Genomic DNA, 21,321 nt, shown 5'->3' on the forward strand with positions numbered 1-21,321 from the left:
TTCTGTGTCTGTCCTTTGGGAAGTAGCTGGGTAAAGAAAACTACTACCTTAATAATTTGCTGTTGACTAATGTAGGAAGAATAAAAGATACATCAACACTAGGACGTTTAAGAGAATCATGTTTCACTCAAGATTTTAGTGGGCAATCTGAAAAGTTCCTCTTTTTTTTTTTTTTCTTTTCTGTATTTTCTATTTGAAGTAAAAATTTCCACACCATTCTTGCACTTTAATTTTTACCCACTCTTCCTCCTGCTTATGCTCCTTTCTGATCATCCTCTTCCTTCTGTAAAACTGTAACTTTTTCATTATCTTGAAATCTGATATGTATATCCTATCTCCTGTGCCCTCTTCTAATCAAAATAACAAAATATACATGGGGTCAGAATGGGGGGATGTCTTGCATCCAAAATCCAATCATTACTCTGAATTTATTTCATTGCCATACTATGTCATACTTTCAGTCCAGTACATTCTGCATGGGAATAATTTTTTAATAACTATTTGAATAACAAGGAAGGCAGCATAGGTCAGTCACCCCTCTATATCGCCTGCCTAGTCCATTCTATTCAATATGTAATTCTCATTGGACCATGCACAAAGTTAGCAGCCAATGGAGGGCATAACATGGTGCACAGTTACATATCCACTCATTTATCAGGGCTCAACACAGATATAAAACACTGATTTAAACTTCTCAGGAGTAAGCTGAGTGTGGTGGTGCACGCCTTTAATCCCAGCATTGGGAGGCAGAGGCAGGTGGATCACTGTGAGTTTGAGGCCAGCCTGGTCTACAAAGCGAGTCCAGGACAGCCAAGGCTACACAGAGAAACCCTGTCTCGAAAAACAAAACAATAAATAATAAATAAATAATAAACTTCTCAGAAGTTATTTTAGAAGAAGTTCATAAACACAATGTTTGTAGCATTTTGCAAAATGCCTTCAATAGAATAATCCCTTCGTGTCTTTCTTTGGCAACTTCTCACACATGGATGGTCTGCATTGCAGTGTAACAGTGTTAGCTGCCTCATCAAAAGCTGGTATAGAGGTCTCTTTGGTTGGGGTTCCAGTTGAGAGTTGGAGACTGCAAGCCTCAACCAAGAGAGCCTGAACTTACTTCAACTCCTGATAATTCTGCAAGCAGTAACTCAAAATTGAATTAACTTGCCTTCAATTTTCACATTGCTAAATTAAGCTCAACTGATGGGGAGTCTGAACTGAATTTAACTTATGTCAGTGCTGAAAGGAGCAACTGTATATTTCATAAGCTGAGTATCAGCTTGCACTTTCCTCTAGCTCCTGGAGTTCTTCATCAAACTAAAAAATCTCTTATCTGTAGAGGACTTCAAAATATGTGCTATTCTAAACCACACAGGTAGGCAACCACTACTGCACAAGCATTTTACTTTTATCTAGTTTATCAGCATGGTGGTCTCTGCTTATATTAACTCCCTGAAATTTTCATACAACGTATTTTTATCTTATTCAGTTCATCCTTTCGGGAGCAGAGGAATCCCTGAATGAGTGAAGTCCTGAGGAAATGTGTAATTTGACATGATGACAGCCCTTTGAGGGCTCTAAAACTAATAGGCTCATGGTAGATTCTCAAGGCTCTTACCCAAATGGGTCAGGCTCAAGAGAAATGTCAACACTTTTCTCAGCAGCTATCACTTCCAAATATCTCAACTAGGGGTGGGGCATCATGCTCACTTCTCCAATCCATGTTGGAATTTTCTCTGGAATGTTTGTGGAAGTTTTGTGCATGCTGTCATAATATCTGTGACTTCACAGTGAAACTGTTCTGTAGAGGAATTTTAATCCAGCAATATGGCTGCTCATGTAGTGGATGTAAACATGTTTGTTATTGTCTTAATCCCAAGTGTGGGATGTGAAACAGACTTGTGTGAGGGTGTAGGGTGTTTTTCCACTGGAAACAGACTTACAAGAGAACTGTTGTTTATGCACTAGAAGGGGAGCTGCCTCTTGTGGGGGCATGGTCTTTGCTACCTGATAAACATCCTAGTATGGACTCTGAGAGGAGATAGATATTTGAGCCCAAAACAAGAGGCAGGGTTTTGTTGTTGTTGTTGTTGTTGTTGTTGTTGTTGTTGTTTTTGGCTTTTTTATATTGGCTGTTCATTGTTCCACTTCGAGTTGCTCATAGAACTGTTCCAGTGAATGCTTCAAGGTTCCAGCTGCTGCTCCAGGTTCTGCTTGCCGCAGTTGCAGTCACCTTTGCTGAATTGCTGGTTTGCTGTTTAATGGGTCTGCTGGAATCCTGACAACTATGCCAGTGGAATCGCTCCAAAGAACTGAGTCTAAAAAGGTCTACTTCTCCTGTTCACATTAACCTCTTTTTTCTCCTATCTAGGGTAGGTAGATTGGAAGGGAGGTAAAGCATTAAAGAACCCCAAATAAAGTAGGTTTGAAAAAGTTCAAAGCCTACATGCTCTGGCAAGGAATAACATCCAAAGACCTTCCAGGTCTGTGTGATCTGGCTGGAATGATACACTTTTAATCTCTCTGGAATATAGACATGCCCTTAGTACACACCTTTCATCTCAACAATGCCATCTAATTGAAGGACAAACAAAGTGACAAATCAGAGAAAGTACTTGACAGATATGCCCAACTCTCACAGGAACAGACAAAAATAGAGGCTACTTAAGAGCAGTGCAGAAAGAGTAGAGAGAAGGAGAGGGAAGCTCAGTGAGCTCAGTTCAGTTGAGTTCAGGCAACGCAGTGGAGTTCAGCTGAGTTCATTTTGGTGCAGTTCAGCTAAGTGCAGTTTAACTCAGTTGAGTTCGTGTGGTTCTATTCACTTCATTGCAGTCAGTGCAATCTGTTAAGGTAGTCTTTTACTCTCCTGAAGAAACTGATGTCTCCAAAGCTTATTGCCTCTGTCTGCTAATGTAGGCCTAGTGTTTGAAGCTTCTAGCCTCTGTACAATTTTATCTACATCTAGAATGTTTTCAGCCTGTGAGATTTACCGCTGAATATACTCACCCACTATTGGTCTTTCTGAACTCTTGCTGGCAGGTTCAACTTAGCTGTTGTTGCTCAAATTCCTCTCCAAGATGACTTATTCAACCTGGCTTCTCTCTCAGTCTCTGACTGAATTGCTCTGCTTGGCCTCAAACTAACTCTAGCAATCTGTCCTAATCTTCTGACTCCTCCTCATTCTCTGGCTCATTCTGTCTTAACCTGTGTCTAGCTTGTTCTATCTTCAAGCCCTGTCTGTAAATCTCTCGTAGTAAAACAATTTCTGAATTCCACAAACTGAACTGCCACGAACTCAACTCCACTGCCTCTCAACTCATAACTCAACTGAATTGACTAGAACTCAGAGATCTACATACCTATCTCCTGAGTGCTGGGATTAAAGGGAGTACCACCATGCCAGGACCTAAGCTTTTCTTTACCTTAATATAAGGCTGGCCTTGAACTCAGAGGCTTGCCTCTGTCTCCTCAGATTTAAGGTGTCTGTATGCCAGCCAGAGCAACCTTGTTGCTGGATTAAAATTCTTCTACAGCACTCTATGTAGTTCAGTTTGTGGAATTCAGAGGCAGTTTTTCCAAGCAGAGCAATTCAGTGAGAAGCTGAAAGAAGTCAGTTTGAATCAGTCAACTTCCAGCCAGCCATAGTTCAGAAAGAACTAGAAAGGTTGAGCTTATTAAGCAGTAAGCCTGTGAGAAGACAATTACATCAGGCAAATAAAAGTTACATTTACACTGCCCTGTCTTGTTTGGGAAACACTGTTTCCTTGCAGTTATCCACCACTTTTGGCTCTTGCAATCTTTTCTCCTCCACCTTTGTAATAATTCCCAAGGACTGGAAGAAGTGTGATATAAATCTCCCATTTAGAGATGAGCATTGAATAGTCTTACTCTCTGCACCTTGATCAGTTGTAGATCTCCATGTGTCTTAGTTATTATTACATCACTATGAAGAGACACCAACACCATTAGGTATTAGATACCATGTCTAATGGGGACTTACAATTTCGGAGGGTAAGTCCATTACAATAATGGTGGGGAACATGGCGGCAATAAGTCCTGATGCTAGAGCAGTAGCTAAGAGTTTATATCTGAACCACAAGCATGAGGAAGAGTGCTAACTGGGAATGGTGTTTGCTTTTGAAACCTCAAAGCCTACCCTTAGTGACACGGGTCCTTCAACATGCCATACCTCCTAACCCTTCCCAAACAATCCTACCAGCTAGAGATCAAACTGTCAGACATATGAGCCGATGGTCTTTCCTTAAGAACATCATTTCCATTCTTAAGTGAATTCTCTGTATTTCTTTCTCACATTTGCTTATCTGGGTTTTGTATCAACTTTCTACTTGCCTTGTTAAACGAACTGGTGAATAATGTCTACTGTTCCTATTCTTGGTAAGTTTAAAACGACAATTTGATAGGAATTTTTATGTACCTAATTAATGCATTAAAGGATTTTTAGATAGGTAGTGAGATATTATTCTGAGTGTGCCTGTGAAATTTTTTCTGGAAGAGTTCAATGACTGATTAAGAAACTTAGAAAAGTAGGCAGTCTTCTTCAGTGTGGGTGGGGATCACTCATATCCATCTTGGATAGAACAAGTGATGAGAAGGCAAATCCACACTGAACTGGGACATTCATGTGTTGCTACTGCCTGCTCTGAGCGCCTTTTTTTTTTTTTTTTTTTTTTTTTTTTTTTTTTTTTTTAAGACAGGGTTACTGTGTAGCTTTGGCTCTCCTGGACTCACTCTGTAGACCAGGCTGGCATCAAAATCATGGAAATCCAACTGCCTCTGCCTCCTAAAGTGTTAGGTTCACAGGCATGTCTACCACCATGACCAGCTGCTGCCCTGAGTTCTTAGGCTTCAGAATTTTATCACTGGTTTACACCTTCAGATCATGGGTCTTATTTATCTTGTGAACCACACCCAATAAATCTTTTTCTACTGTTCTTGTTTTGCTGGAAAAGTATTGGTAATAACTGCTTTTTAATAAAAATAGATAGCATATCAGCACATTTTAGAAACTGATTCTACTGCTTTCTTTATGGAATTATTTAAAATCTAAATTAATTTATCTAAAGGCTAATTCTAAAATTGATTTCATTCTTGAATGTGTTTTCTTTATTTTTAATGTTTGAGCTTTAACTTTTTATATATTTACAAAGTTGTTCGTTCTGCTAATTTTTGCTGTATGTACAGCTGTATTGGTTACTTTTCTCATAGCTGTGATAAAATACTTGAAAGAAGTAATTGGATTTTTTTTAAAAAATTGGTTTCAGAGGGTTTAGTGCAACATGACTGGGGAAGGTGCTGAGGCAGAGGTGGGTATAGGGCAACTGGTCACATTGCACTGGCAGTGAAGGAGCAGAGAGCCCAGGTGGTGTGAAACATATAAGTCCTGATCCTAAGGCTCTGTTTCATCCAGCTAGGCACCATGTCCAACCAAATATTAGAACTTCCCTAAAGAGCACTACCAGCTGAGGAATAACTAATACACGAACCTGTGAGGGACTTTTCTCACATATTACTTTTCCCCTTTCTCCTTCCTCTACTCCTCTGCCTTTGTATGCTCTGTTTTCATAACATAAATTCTAAGAACTAATGTAATCCAAATCCTCTGGCACTTCACTCCCATTAAAAAAAAATTTTTTTTTTCATCAAAGTCAGTGACTGCCACAGGGACCGACTTACAAGTGTATTGTTTTCATAAACGTGTTGTAATAAAGTATGAAGGATGCTACAAACATTTTATCCTAAGGATTCCGGTCTACAGATAATCAGGAAACAGTAAAAACATAACCAAGAAGATATTATAATTAACTTTTTTTAAATTTCAGAAGAAGCAATTCTCTTTTTGTTCTTTCACATTTTTAAAAGTATTTATGATGAACTTGGATCAGTGTGTGCGTGCGTGCGTGCGTGTGTGTGTGTGTGTGTGTGTGTGTGTGTAAAATGCACTGAGTTTCACTGCCGCTGCTTGCATAAGCATAACAACCTGCCACTTAAGAAAATGACACATACAACACCGGGGCAACCATTAACTGTTCATTGTTCTCCCATCCATAATGGCATAGTAATTAACCGATTTATAAGATTCTAAATAAGTATTTACACAAAGGGTGTCCAAGCTCAGCAATCAAGTCCTCTATTTTTAAAGCACGATTTCCACCTATCAGTGTACCATCTCGGTGAACAAGTGAGTTCACTGGACTTAGTAGCAAGTTTAAAACATGAGACAAAACTCAAGCTTACAGTGCATGTTGGACCCTACCTCACCTACAGCATTAACTTCACCCGACAATGCCGTATGTACATTCTGAGGAGAGTCTCATGGCACACTCGCACCGTCACAGGAAGAACCCCATGCTGATTCCCATGCTCTACAGAGCTCTGAGGTAGAAAGGGCTCCGTGGGAACTCGAATGCGCCTGCGCAGTGTTCAGGCGCATGCGTCGCATCCTGCGCATGCTCAGCGGCTAAGACCTCCGGACTACCGGGACCCTGAAGGGTACCAGCCCGCCCTGCCCCGCCCCGCCCCGCCCCGCCCCGGCGTTGTCTACCTCCCAGGTCTCCCTTGCATTCTTTTCCGGGCAGGCGGCCTTGGCTCCGGGGTTTTTATGTCTCCGGGCGCGCTCATCGCGGGGTCCACGCCACGCTCCATGGCGAGTGCTGCGGAGCGCAGGAGCTGGGCCGCCCTCTGGCTCTGCGCAGTGGGTGAGGAGCGCGCGGGGCGGTGGGGAACGGGGGGAGGTTGGGCCAGGTCGGGGTCGCGCCGCGGGGTACTCATCCGACCGCCTACGTGGGTCGCGCTTCCTCAGCGGGACTCTGCACTCGCAGACGCCCCGAGAGTACTGCTACCTTCTCTGCGACCAGGAAGTTTCCTTGACTCCATTGATAGACGGACAGGGAATGTCGCGCCCCAATTAACCATAGGTTACAGGGGCTTGTTACAGTAAAAGGCTTTCCTTGCCCAAGCTAAAGAAGAGGATGATGCCTAAGGGCAGATCCTAGTCAGATATCCTAAACTGTGGTATGAAGAGAAACCATGCATCTTTTAAGCTCTCAGCCCTCAGCTGTCACGGATATTTGGGTTTTCTGTGGTTCGCCCCTTGATTCAGCCACCTATTAAAAACCCTCAGTGAGCCAGGCACTGCCCTGTAATAAGTGTTAGAGGTGAGTCTTTTTTCTACCTATTTTGGTGAATTGTATTTGGACTTTATATCGAAGGGATAAATGCTACTAGAGAAAGGGGAAATTATTTTAATGTCTAGGGCAGAAAATTAGCTTAGCGAAAAGGAAAAATAAAACGAGAGTGGAAATATGTAGAACAAACAACTATGTATTATATGTACTTTCATAGTGCTTGTCCCTTGCAATATGATTGCATGCAGAGTAAATTTTTACTGATTGGATGAACTAATTATGCTTTTGTGTCACTTAAATCTTGTAATGGATCATTGGTGAGGTTTTTTTGTTTGTTTGTTTTTTTGTTTTCTTTGATAGTAAAAAAAAAATTCAAACATTGAATAGGCAATTTAGACTTAAGGTGAAAACAAAGTAATGAGTCATTTATCTTCTACATTTTGTCCTTTCCAGTTATTTTACTTGACCTGGCTGTCTGTAAAGGATTTGTAGAAGACCTAAATGAATCGTGAGTACACATATATGTGTAAAATACTATTAAACACTGTTTAACTTTGCCTGACTCAGATGCCAGCTAAATATCCACACATGAATCTAATCTTTTAATAATAGCTGCTGTGGTGACTGATATTAACATTGTCAGTTTTGTTTCAGGAGTTGTATAAAGTGCCTGCCATTTACATGCAAAATGGAAGAGTGCTGCAGAGAGTTCTGCTAATAGTTATAGAGTGAAAACCCAGCAAAAGTCTCTTTATTGTTTCTTTTGGTTTAATCATACAAAGTTAGCGCTGGAATTCCGTACTTAATCTATAGTATAACAGGTTTATTCGCAAGATCTTCCTCACAATAGGTGGGAAAACTAGCTTCATTGCAAAATTCAAGGTCAGTATTTCTGCCTTGACTGCAGCTGACAACAATCTCTTCCTTGGCAGGCCACATGGGTGACTCTCCCAAACCAGATTTGGTGTGCAATCAGTCTCTGGAGGGACTTGTAGCCAAGGACTCAAGCTTCCCATGCCAACCAGGCTCAGAAGTATACCAGCATTCCTAGCCTACTTGTTGGTACATTTTTTGGCTTTTTTTTTTCATATACTTTGCTACTAAAATGTTCTTTTTGAAGTCTTTAACTTAGTTACTTTTCTACTTATAGAGAGGCAGAAATCTTTTCTCCTGTGTTCCTCATCAGTGAGATAGATTTCCCTGTCTGTATTTCATCTGCATGATGCTTGTATGGTACTATTTCATGATGGAAACAAACACCACCTACCAAGGAGCTACTATGCTTTTTATCTTATATCTTTCATTGTTAACAGTAGATGAATCAGTACTTATTATTTCCAGTTTTGCTTTTCTGTGTGAAATGTGGGTGTGGGCGTGTGTTTGTAGTTTGTATATGTGAGCACAGCCTTCGTATGCTTGTGCAGAGGATAGACGAATACTCTGGTAGTCCTGTTCTACTGCTTTATGTCTTTGAGACAGGGTCTTTCCATTAACCTGGTGCTGGCCAGTATCTAGTAGGCCCCAACACTCTTCCTGTCGCTACCCTGTAACACTGAGGATCCAGGCATGGTGTTAGCTTTTTTTGTGGGTGCTAGAATCTAAACCCTGATCCTGCTTGCACAACAAACTTTCTTACTCATGGAACAATTTCTTCAGACAATTTCAGTTTGTTCCTTGTCCCCATTATCCACCTTGGCACCCAACTCTGTAATAGAATGGCTGTAGTGAGTAGTATGGTCATTTGAATACAGGTACTTATGGATTACAAAGAAGTATGAACATCCCATGGGCATTGTGGGCATCCCATGGCCTAGTGATGGGCATTGAAGTTGTGTTTGAAGATTGTTTATAGAAACTATATGTTTAAGGAAAATTCTTTGATAGCAAGAACTCAATGGTATCTTGTGGGGCATTTCACTATCAACCACTTTTTCACACTACTCTTTTTTTTTTTTTTTTTTTTTTTTTTTGCTTTTTGAGACGGGGTTTCTCTGTGTAACAGCGCTGGCTGACCTGGACTCCTTTTGTAGACTAGGCTGGCCTCAAACTCACAGTGATCTGCCTGCCTCTGCCTCCCGAATGTTGGGATTACAGGTGTGTACCACCACACCTGGCTTCACACTGCTCTTATAATGGTAACTGCCTGAGCAGGGGAGGTTTCACTTTTGGTAATCATTTTGCTCCTGAAGTGGATGCTCACCTGAAGGCTCTTTCATTACAAAAGTAGAGTACCTTGCTTGATGCCTGAATGTGAAAACTGAACTGTATCTTGTCATAGTGCCAGCCAGTGTTTTCACTCAGATATACAAGACAGTGCCCCATGAAAGGGGAATCCAACTGTGAAAAGACACCAAAACAGTATGGAGGGGTACTGTCACATCCTGGTGAAAGCTAAATATCCTGTGTAGGGAGACTTCTGAAGCCTAAAGTCATGCCATCCTCACCAGATGAAGCATGTTGAACCCCTTATATTGTCTGTAATATTACTCTAGACCTAAATGTAGTAATGTGTCTGTGGATGTGCATTGACATCCTCATGCTTCCTGCCGCCTTGCTAGGTCCTCTGCTGTATTTGCTTCCTGCTCAGACTTTCTGAGAGCATTGCATCTGATGGTAGCCCTAGAGTTTTGAGTTAACTGATGGAATTTTACAAGTTCATTATAGCCTGGAATGTGAATCTCAGACATGTGATCCCAATGCAGCAATTCTGGATTTGTTGCTTTTCACCAATATTTTATGAGAGCTGCATCCTTTACCAAAAAATGATGGGATTCCTCCTAAAATCCAAGTTCTTAATAAAAATAAGGGGCCAATCTTTTTTTTAAATATATTTTATTAATTTATTCATATTACATCTCAATTGTTATCCCATCCCTTGTATCCTCCCATTCCTCCCTCCCTCCCGCTTTCCCCCTACTCCCCTCCCCTATGACTGTGACTGAGGGGGACCTCCTCCCCCTGTATATGCTCATGGAGTATCAAGTCTCTTCTTGGTAGCCTGCTATCCTTCCTCTGAGTGCCACCAGGCCTCCCCATTCAGGGGACGTGGTCAAATATGAGGCACCAGAATTCGTGTGAAAGTCAGTCCCCACTCTCCACTCAACTGTGGAGAATGTCCTGTGAAGGGGCCAATCTTATTAGCAGTGTTTTCTAAGTATAACCTTAGGCCACTGCATTAAATTTTCTGCACAGGCTCAAAATAGAATAGAAGAGTGAAGAGCTTACACAAACATTGTCATCCCTCAAAACTCCTGGAGATTAGTTTCGGGATTTTAACAAAGTCTGGATGTTCAACTACATTATATAAATTTATGATATGCTATATATGATAACTTATTTACATGTGTCTTTACACATATTATATATATATAACTTATTTGCATGCCTCTTGCACACATCTTCCTTTGTATTTTAATATATTCCTAGAGTTCATGTAAAACCTAGCAAAGTATAATGTAAATAGTTTTGCTGTATTGTTAATGGAATAAAGACAAGAAGTGAAAACTAATACTTGTTCAGTTTAGAGGAGCCCTTGTTCCAAATGGAATACCAGATTAAGGAAACAGACTGCATTTGTGGTTTTCCCAAAAAGTTCTTTCTTCTTTATAGTTTTTCGATTTTTTTTTTTTGTCAGTTTTCAATTTTAATTTTTAAAATCTTTACTGGATAGGATAAGATTTAATAGTCACTGAGTAAAAATTTTATGTGAAACTTTTATTCAAAGATTTTGTTCTGTAATGATTAGTTCAATATTTTTACTTAAGTTGCAGATTTATAAATTATACTAATTGTAGAGAGTCTGGAGAGATGGCTCAGAGGTTAAGGGCACTGACTGCTCTTCCAAAGGTCCTGAGTACAATTCCCAGCAACCACCTGGTGACTCACAACCATCCATAGTGTGATCTGATGCCCTCTTCTGGCCTGTAGGTATACATGCAGGCAGAGCACTGTACATATAATAAATAAATCTTTAAAAAATAAATAAACAAATTATACAATTGCAATAATAAATACTATTGGCAGGGATAGTGTTTGTAAACAGAAATATAAAATCAGATTTATTTTTCCTTTTGTTTTCAGATTTAAAGATAATCGAAAAGATGACATATGGCTTGTTGATGTGAGTATGTAAATTTAAGTATCAATTTTGCTCTCTTCTATGCAAAGAGAACAAATTTGTTTTCTCAGATACTGCTACTTGTATTCCCCCATATGTATGTGGGTGTACATGTATGCATGCATATTTGTGAGTGTGCATTCACTTGTGTGTGTTAGGGTACATGGTGTATGTCTGTGCCTATGAAGGGCCAAGGTTGACGCTGTGACTTCTTCAGTTGCTCAGCATCTTGTATAATGTAAGACAGACTCTTTCACTGATGGAACTCAAGATTTTTTTCTATTTTGGTTAGGTTATCTCCTCATCTTTCTCCTGTGTACTTAGATTTTTGTATTTAAATGACCCTGAGAATTTTCAAGTGCCTGGCACAGAAATTTATTTTTGATAAAATGCTGAGAATAGGGTTATTCTGTGGGAAGCTGTGACCTTTTCTTATAATGAGGTGTTGTAGATTATATTTTAAGGAGATTATGTTATGATTTCAGGGTAGACTTAATTCATCTCTTAATTCTTTTGAGAACTTGAGTCATATTAATATAACAATAATATCGAACGTACTTTCATCCCAATACTGAGCAAAGCTAAATTTGGGGGTTTGCTCTAACAAATATCATGGCAGGGGGTGGGGGAGTACGATCCATGACATAGAACAAGATAGCAGAGTTGGTGACTGTTAAGGGTAGAAGATAGAACCTGAGAATCTACTGCTTAATTCTTTCTTCTTTTATTTCAGTGTGAACATTCCATACTATCAACTCTAAAAATAAGCCTTATTTCATGAAAATAAATAAATGCTGTGTTAATATCATATAACCCAGGGATCTAATTAAATCTGATGGTTCTGTGATATGAAGGGCTATGGTTCTGATCAACCTGACTTGTCCCTGTGCCACATTTCTCAGTGATCACCTCTACTCTGCTAGTGAAAACAATAGAACTAAGGAAATTCACCTACCTCTTAACTTTTTGTACTAAGAACATATTTTTCTATGAACACAGATTGTATGTGGTATGGTGCATACATGGTTACTTAGTGTTTTTCTATAAGCATGGACACATTGGCACAGAATTAGAGACTCTGAGTCAGTCACATTTCTATTCTAAATAGATATTGATAGTCAATTAAAATAAAGTTAAAATACTAGTTTTGAGGTGTCTGTCTATATTTATCTGTTTTGTTATATTGCTTGGATAAATTCTTTGAATATTATGGTTGATCCTCATAGTGATGCAGCTTCTTAGTGTGTTTTCTTTCTTTTTGTATAGTTTTATGCACCCTGGTGTGGCCATTGTAAAAAACTAGAACCGATTTGGAATGAAGTTGGGCTTGAAATGAAAAGCATTGGTTCTCCAGTTAAAGTTGGAAAGATGGATGCTACCTCCTATTCTAGTAAGCTCATAGTTAATTATTTTATGGTTCTAATAATAGAAATATTTTAATTAAAACAGTTTTCAGGGTGAGTAGAAGAGATGTTTGTTTTATCATGTAAAATTATCTTAATAACGTTAATAACTTAATAATTTAAGGTTATATACTTTGAGTTAAATGAATTAGCTATTACAATTTTAATAAATAATGTGAGCTAATCTTATATTTTGGTTGTGAGCCTAGCCTTTAATGGCTGAGCCATCTCTCCAGCCCATGTGAGCTAATCTTAATCATAGTGTAGACATGCAAGCCATTGTTTGTTCCTAATTGAGTCCACATTGATCATAATATAGTATAGGAGACTACTATAGAAAAGTTGATTTTGTAAGTGCAAGCTGAGGAAAAAAGATAGGGAAATAAGTAGAAGTTTAAAAGATGGACTGAGTTAGAAAAAATAAGTGAGGGTTAGGAAGGTATTGAAAGTAGAAAATGAGATTAATAAATGGATGCAGGAACTGAATGAAGCTGAGACAAGTACAAGTACAATAAGCCAAATCTGCCCTGCTGCCTATTTTTGTAAATAGAATTATTCGATGCCACAGTCATTTGTGTATTGTTATGTAGACTATTTTCATGCTCCATTGTCAAAACTGAGTTGTGACAGAAACTACATGCCCCATAACATAATCTTCATTAAGAAGTGTCTTAAGGGAAATAATAAAAGAAGAAATTAAGCTTAGAGAAGTGTGGGGTATCAGAGCAATTTGGAAAGAGCTTCAGAGATAGTAAGGTTGGTACTGCCTGTTGCTTTTGTGTGTGATACTGGGAAGGCTTCTGAAGATCCTAAGCTTTGGCTTTATCAGTAAACATTTAATTGTGATATTTCTTTACTGGCTGTTTTGAAGCTTGAATGATGTGATACATGTAAAATCCTTTGTGTTCAATAAAATTAGTTCCCTTCTCTTTTACTTAGGAAAGAATTGTGTTATGTGGCAATATGTATGCTTGCTCTCTTTAAAATAAAACAAAAATGAGACAGGCTCTTTCCCTGTAGTTCAGACTGGCCTGGAACATTCTATGATGTCCTTGGACTCATATCACTCCTCTTCCTCAGTCTCCCAAGTACTAGCATTGCAAGTATGAAGCAACACACCCAGCTATTTACTGTCCTTTTTTTTTTTTTTTTTTTTTTTTTTTTTTTTAGGACAGTAAGTTTATGTTCTAGACTGTACTTTGGGTCAAGACAGGCCCATGTTTTTAATCTCAACTCTTATATCCTATTTTGTGGCTATGAAAGAGGCACTTAACCTAATTTTTGTTTTGTTTTGTTTTTTTGATCTATCAGGGAGCAGTAATCTTTAGGATGGTGAACATTGCATAATGTTTCATACTTATAACCCGTTGGTGTAGTAGATAGTGCATCTGATGATACAGAAGGAGCCATATTAAGAGCTTCCTACATCAGGCAATGTTTTACAGTTTATCATTTGTCAATAGGGAGAGAACTCATTTGAGGGAAAGCAAATGACTTGATAAAAGAAATGTTTTGGGCAGAAACTTGTAAGATGAAAGAAAAGATCAATACGTACAGAAGGATAATCTATATGAAGTGTTATAAGTACTCTGTGTAGGGTCCTGGAGGCTTAAGCTTGGATGGAAACAGCAGAGCAGTAAAAATAATGTTCATAGCTATTTGCAAGGCTGAGGTTATAGATGGGATAGACTGGCACTGTAATCCTAGGTGTACTGCTGTATTGCAAAGCATGACATTTTGTTTTTTGTGTATGTTCGAGCTGTCAGCTAGTTGGAGTTGGCAGTTTTTAGTTTACTGATATTAGTGAACTAGTGATCTGGGATGTAGGTGAGTTGTCAGAGCTGGAATTACTAAATCAAATAAATGAATTTTTGAATACTAGAAGGAGATAAAATGACTGGCAGACCTTTGTTGTAGAGAGGAAGGATTATATGCTTGGATTGGTATATTTGAATTAGTTTTTGACCATATTAGAAGAGTCTGGAAAGATGGCTCTGTAGTTAAGAGCACTTTACTGTTGGAGAGGACCTACCTAGGTTTGGTTCCTAGCACCCAGTGGGTGACTCATAACCACATTTAATTTCAGCTTCGGAGGAGCTCACACATATTTACTTATGGTGCAATCATTCACTTGTCCACTCAGTCAGATTATACTTCTTAACTATTTATGAGCCTCCATTCCCATCTTTAGAGATTGTTTAAAGGCCAAACAAGTTCCATTAGGCCAAGAAATGCTTATAACCTATTAGAGAATGAGAAATAAACTAGTAAGTGCCAAAAAGTCTGGAAAATGGCAGATTAATTGATCATTTGAATCATTTATTGGAAAATACAATGGACATATAAAGAAAAGTCATTAGAAAAAATACATATAATACATGTAATGCATTTAAGTTGTAAATATCTTAAAGATAAACTGTGTGATGCCTCAGAGATATTACATTAACTCAAAACACTTATATTATCTGATATTTCAAATTTAGTATTCATTAACTGACCCTTTTAAAGTGGCTCTATGATTAGGAAAATTAGCCAAGTGAGAGATAGAATTCCTTGATGGTAGAACACTCCCTTGGCATGTATAAAGCTAGTAAATTTTGTTTGGTAGTTCAGGTGAGAAAGTGTTTTAAATGCTATGAATTCGTTTATAATTTTCTTTTTAGCACTCTAATTGGGACTTTTGCCCCTCCCCTCACTTTGTTGTTTTGTTTTGTTTTGCTTTGTTGTTTTTCGAGACAAGGTTTCTCTATGTAATATCCCAGGCTATCCTGGAACTCTTTTTGTAGACCAGGCTGGCCTTGAACTCACAATGATCCACCTGCCTCTGCCTCTCGAGTACTGGAATTAAAGATGTATGCCTCCATGCCCAGTGGGACATTTTAATTTCATAGGTGTGATTATTACAGCTTATATTGCTCGTTCACAAAGCATTGTTATATAGAGTGGCCATACAGGAAATATGCATTTAACACATCTTGTGCAAACTGTATAACTTTGGGAAAGGGGAAAGAGAAACTCATACATATGGAACACTGTCACCTGCCAAGTGTTTCACCTCGTGTGATACACTCTGTGAATATAGACCAGTGAAACTCGTCTACTTCCCCTTCCAACTTACAGCCCAGCCAGAGCAGTAATACGTTCTTTCATGTTGTTGTTAAGATGTTTTTACTAATTATTTACTGTTACAGTATTTTGTATCCTTTCGGCCTACAAAGCAAATAACTGACACAGGGAGACTGAAACTTTAAAGCTGCCAGCACTTTGCCGGGCAGAATCTGAACTGATTCTAATCTGCTCATAAACTAATCAAACTATTCTAAACCTTGTAACATACATATATTCCAAGCACTTGCCACTATGACCCTTTCCTCCTCCAACTGTCAAAAAACCTCTCCTCACTCCAGCCTTCAAACTTTCCCCTCCCCCTCCAGGAAGCCCCGCCTCTCACTTCCTGTTTTTCTGCCCAGCTGATTGGCTAAACAGCGCTTTATTGATGGCTGATACAATTACTCACTCAGCACTCCTCCACAACGTACACAATGTTTTGTCTGCATGTACACCAGAAGAGGGCACTAGATCTCATTATAGATGGTTGTGAGGCACCATGTGGTTGCCAGGAATTGAATTCAGGACCTTTGGAAGAGCAAGCAGTGCTCTTAGTTCTTAGGAATCTTGTCACTAATTGAATAGGCCAAACATGGTCTATTACAAAAGTCATTCTTAAAGCCGGGCGTGGTGGCGCATGCCTTTAATCCCAGCACTCGGGAGGCAGAGGCAGGCGGATCGCTGTGAGTTCGAGGCCAGCCTGGTCTACAAAGTGAGTCCAGGATGGCCAAGGCTACATAGAGAAACTCTGTCTCGAAAAACCAAAAAAAAAAAAACCAAAAAAACAAAAGTCATTCTTTCATAGAAAAGCTGTAAAGTCAATATTCATTTACCTAGAAGACAACTTAATGAGTTCCTTCTATGATGGTATATACCAGTTGCAGAATCATTTCCCTATAAGCCAGCACATGCCAGACACATTCTAGACATTGGTAATACACCATTGAACAAAGGGAAACTGGGTTCTTACGGTACATAAACTAGAAAAGAAACAATATCCAATAAACATAAATAAGTTATTTGTTCTTTATCATTGAATATACCGTCTCCAATGCACAGAAAAAGAATGTACTTTTTAGTATGTTGATAAACATTGATAAGTATTCATAAACTGCTGTCTAGAGATCACATAGTTTTTTCTTATAATTCTCAATGCTTCCTTAAATACCACAGAACTTTAAATACAGACATTTTGATGCAATTGAGAGTTAAATTGATAAAGGACTGATTTTTTTTTTTAAGCCACCTGTCCTTGTTATTCTTTGTTGTCTGTAGAGTTATAAAATTTTGGCTATTTCATAGATACCTCTCCTGTGCATTTTGGACATTGTGTTTCTCAATATTTGGTCTGTCTACCTGTGTTAAGATTACCTGAGTACTCGCTGTTAGTTTAGAGTCCAGCGACCCACACTGCCATATCATTTGAAAATATTTCAGATTAGGTTATGAGAATAGTTTTGAAGGCATTTTGAATACTTCTACTGCAGAACTTAAGTTGAAGAACCATAAAGTAGAATATTGGTATGTAGTTACATGATTTGGGTTTGGTTTGAAAGAGGGCTATTCAAAGCAGTCATGTGAAAATAAGATTATTTGACAGTAGCTTATTCTCAGTTGTATAATTGTGACTGAAACAAATAGACACAATGAAACAAATCCCAGTGTATAGAACTTTTGAACTGGAACTTTGAATTAGTATGATTTATTTTTCTTTGTTTCAAATAGTGATAAATTTTTTACCAGTTTTAATTAGTAATTAATCTAGCATGTCTTATAACATCTACACATATACAAATATCTACTCTTCCAGGAATCAGTGCTGAAAGTATTTCTCATATAGACGTTAAATTGTATAGTTTCCTCAAATGTTTCTTTCTATTGTGGAGCCCCTAAAACCCTGCTTACTCTCCAGCCTACATATAGGCTTTACAGTAAGGATTATGTCAGCCTCACTTGCACTGGTACTATTCCTATTCCTTGTTCTTGTTAAAGGATTATGTTTGCAAATTTCCTTTCTAGACTGCAAAACATTTTAGTCTGTGACTATAATTATAAGAAAATGTCATGGTTTTCTTCTTTGTGAAATTTAATACTTAAAAACAATCAAGTTTATATAGATATACTTTTTTCTGAATAAAAGGCTCATATTACCTAGTTTTCTCAGTTTAAAAGGAACTTAGAAATATTTATTCTTTTTCTTATCAAGGCATTGCTTCAGAGTTTGGAGTTCGAGGTTATCCAACAATTAAGCTGTAAGTTGAGTGTTGTATGTTTGTCTGTATGGTTTTAATAGTTCACTCTGCTTACATTTTACTTACTTTCTTTGGAGGGCAAAGGTTTGGGTTCAGCCATTGTTTTTAAGCTAAGAGTACGATCAAAGATGAGAAACTTCACCTCTATACATCTTCATATTTAAGTGTGTGATCTACAGCTAATTCAGTAAATGTGTTCTGGATGTTTACTGTGTAGCATGCACTTACACTTACACTTAAGATGTACATCATAAATTATGAAAGGTCTCTTGAGGAGCCCCAGTATGTTTCTGCTTTGCCACTGCAAGTCACATCTAACAGATTTCATTCTTGTATAATTAATGACACTAACTTCATTAGAGAAAAATGATAAATACTCATTTTAATCTATGTGTACTAGAGAAATTAAGTTGGAAAACAATGTGCTGAGTTGGAGAAAATGTTTTAAAATGATTCTGCTGAATTTTCCTGTTATTTACATTAATCTTATTTTCATGCTATGAGGAGCTAAGCCATTTTTTTTTTCAGTTTTTTTATTTTAAGTAAACTAACTTTACCCCAATATTTTAAAACCCCAAATTTTACCATCTTGACTAATTATATTAGTCTGGGTTTTTTTAATTGACATTTTTCCTTTGTTTTTAGTTTTGTTTTGTTGAAAATGTTATTCTATTACAGTGTATGTTAATGGTTCTTTCTCTTTGTTATTAAGAGCTCTGTTTTTGCCTATTAATTGCTCTTTTGTATCTGTACAGTTGGTTAGATATAAATTTATTCATTGACAGGTCTTTTGGAAGATAATCTGTGTTTTAGGAAAACGATTTTTATGCCTAATTCATGATGCATGTTGGGGGTTTTGCTACCACCAAAACAATCTAGTCCCTAGTCATTTTATTTTCCGCTTGATAGAGAATAATTAAAATTACTCTGATTTAAGCTCTTGACTGTAAATGTACAAATTACTCACTTTTCCGAAGGTTCATATTATAACTCTACACTACAGATTAAAATGTATCTCTGATGTGTATGTGGCACGTTGCCTTTTTCTATGCATCTTAAGTTGCTGGTTCTCAGGGGACTCTGCACACTGTGCTTTACACAAGTGCGCTGCTCTTAAAGCTTCTTATTATTTAGTGTTTTATGCATTTTAAGCTTATACTTAATAGCTTAATAGAGGAGGATTGAGAGTAAATATGAGGACGATTAATTTCCAATTCTTATCTTTTATTTTTAAGATTAAAGGGAGACTTGGCATATAATTACAGAGGACCACGGACTAAAGATGATATAATTGAGTTTGCTCACAGAGTGTCTGGGTAAGTTGAAAAAGCCTTTACTATATGATTTTAGTATTTGAAAGAAATGCATTTTAGTAGATTGTATTGAACATACATATTTTAGATATTAAATGTGTTGTATACATTTATGAAAATATAAGGTTATATAGCATATGCAGTGAAGTTCTGTAAAGATAGATGATATAGTTTATGTTAATTTTTTCTTTAAGGCTATTTTATGTTTATTTTTTTTCTCCAATGAATTCTAATATATTTTCAAATTTTTTATTACAGATACAACAGTCTGTCCTATATATTAAGGACATCTTAAGCCCCCACCTCAACTCCTCCTAGGGATGCTTGAGACTGCCTAGTATCAGATCATATGAATGTGCTTTTTTTCTTTCTTTCTTTCAAAATATCTTGTACTTCTAGCTTTTCACTTAAAGGAAGCACTTGATTTCCTTTCTTTAGTATCTGGATTTCCAATATCACTAACTTCTGCACTTTGTATCCATTGATAAACAAAAGATTACTTGCACACAGCCCTGCGTGATTTACTGATTTTCTCTGTACTCTTTGAAGGAAAGCAGTATACAGTGGGGCTTCCTGTTATTCAGAACAGTGCACAATTTAACTTATGGACTGGTTCCTGTGGAAGTTTCTACTTAGTATTATCAGACCATAGTTGTTATGAGTAATTGGAAACATGGTAAATGAAATTAGGAGTATCTGTTAGCAACTTCATGAATCTTATTTTTTAGAAATAGTTCTTATGTTGTAATGCCGTATATCAACTTACATTGCTTCTTCTCTAATTGCAGATTCTTAAAAGAAGCCCAGAATGTTATTGCTCTTAGAGACTTGGGGTTTCATTTCTAGTTTGTGGTGCTGAAAATATTTTTTTAAATATATCTAAATTAATTTTCTTTACCATCACATTTTTTTTCAATGCTACCTGCAAAGTATTCTGGCAGTATTTGCTTAGCTAGTGACATAGTTAAAACCCAGTGAGCCATTTGCACTGAACTACCAATCTTTGACTTATTGCTGATCAGGAAGTAGATCCTTCACAAGCAGTTCTTGCTGATTTGAATGTGATTTTTCAAAAACAAGATATCTACATCTTGCTAATGTGTAAAGAATATTAGTGTTTATAATTATATTTATAATATGCTTATGTGTATCTTTGTGAAGAGCACTTGTCAAGATCAATTTATATTGACTTTAAAGTTCTAAACACTTTATTAGCTTAACAGGATATATTGGTAATTATAAATAGCTTGAGGTTAAAACAGGATAGGTTTGTGGTATAAAATTAAGCCTCAAAATATTTGTGTAAATGCACAGATTTAGGAATGATCTTTTGTTAACAGTTTGTGACTCTTATATGTAATTTCAATTGTATTTTCTCATTTTGATTGTATATTTCTCTTCATTTACTGTGTGAACAAGTAAATTTTGAAACACGTTTATTTGAGGTAAATGAGGCTAGTGGTATACACTTGACTCTCCTGTGGCTTCAGGTCGTTTTATGTTTGGCAGTTATTGATTGCATTTTTCTTTAACTATAAGAAGAGATTCTCCTGATGTGAGAGTCCTCTGGAGTAGGGGAGATTTCATGACTCAGTTTAGAGTTGCATCACTTGCTGGTTAATTATGAAGGGTTGAAGCAGAGGCCCGGGAGAATGATGCAATGACCTTAAGAACTGTGTGTTTTGAAAGCGTTCACTTCGCAAAATAGGTTCTGTTTATTTTATAAGTTTTGTTGACTAAAAGTATGATAATGTATACCATATTTTTAAAAGAAAGCATTTATTTTATCTCTTAACTTTATAAGTGATATGTTTTATAGTAACCTTTATTGTCATTCATTTATCCATTTGTTTTAAAAATGACTATTTATTAATTTTTGTGGGAAAGCTTTCTCTTAGTGCTTCCATTTTATTTTTCTGAAAATAAATAGTAATATAAATTAGAAGCTTGGGACTTTGACCTCTATAGGGTACTTAAGAAGTATGT

At 37.3% G+C, this 21,321-nt stretch overlaps 1 protein-coding gene across 2 annotated transcripts in view; it reads left to right on the forward strand.

Annotated features, from left to right (window-relative positions):
* The first annotated feature begins 6,533 nt into the window (after positions 1-6,533).
* Positions 6,534-21,321, forward strand: part of Tmx3 (thioredoxin related transmembrane protein 3) — a 31,724-nt gene continuing 16,936 nt past the window's right edge. Inside the window, exons 1-6 of one of the 2 annotated variants that reach the window (XM_051163894.1) lie at positions 6,534-6,713; positions 7,596-7,650; positions 11,223-11,262; positions 12,526-12,649; positions 17,977-18,022; positions 19,258-19,338. In XM_051163894.1, the coding sequence (XP_051019851.1) occupies positions 6,617-6,713; positions 7,596-7,650; positions 11,223-11,262; positions 12,526-12,649; positions 17,977-18,022; positions 19,258-19,338 (443 nt within the window). In that variant the 5' untranslated portion in view covers positions 6,534-6,616. Of the gene's footprint in view, positions 6,714-7,595; positions 7,651-7,980; positions 8,205-11,222; positions 11,263-12,525; positions 12,650-17,976; positions 18,023-19,257; positions 19,339-21,321 lie in introns of those variants that run through there. The other variant, XM_051163895.1, reaches the window with a different exon arrangement.

This window comes from Acomys russatus, chromosome 20, assembly GCF_903995435.1.
Source record: "Acomys russatus chromosome 20, mAcoRus1.1, whole genome shotgun sequence".
In the NCBI taxonomy this organism is placed as follows: Eukaryota; Metazoa; Chordata; class Mammalia; order Rodentia; family Muridae; genus Acomys; species Acomys russatus.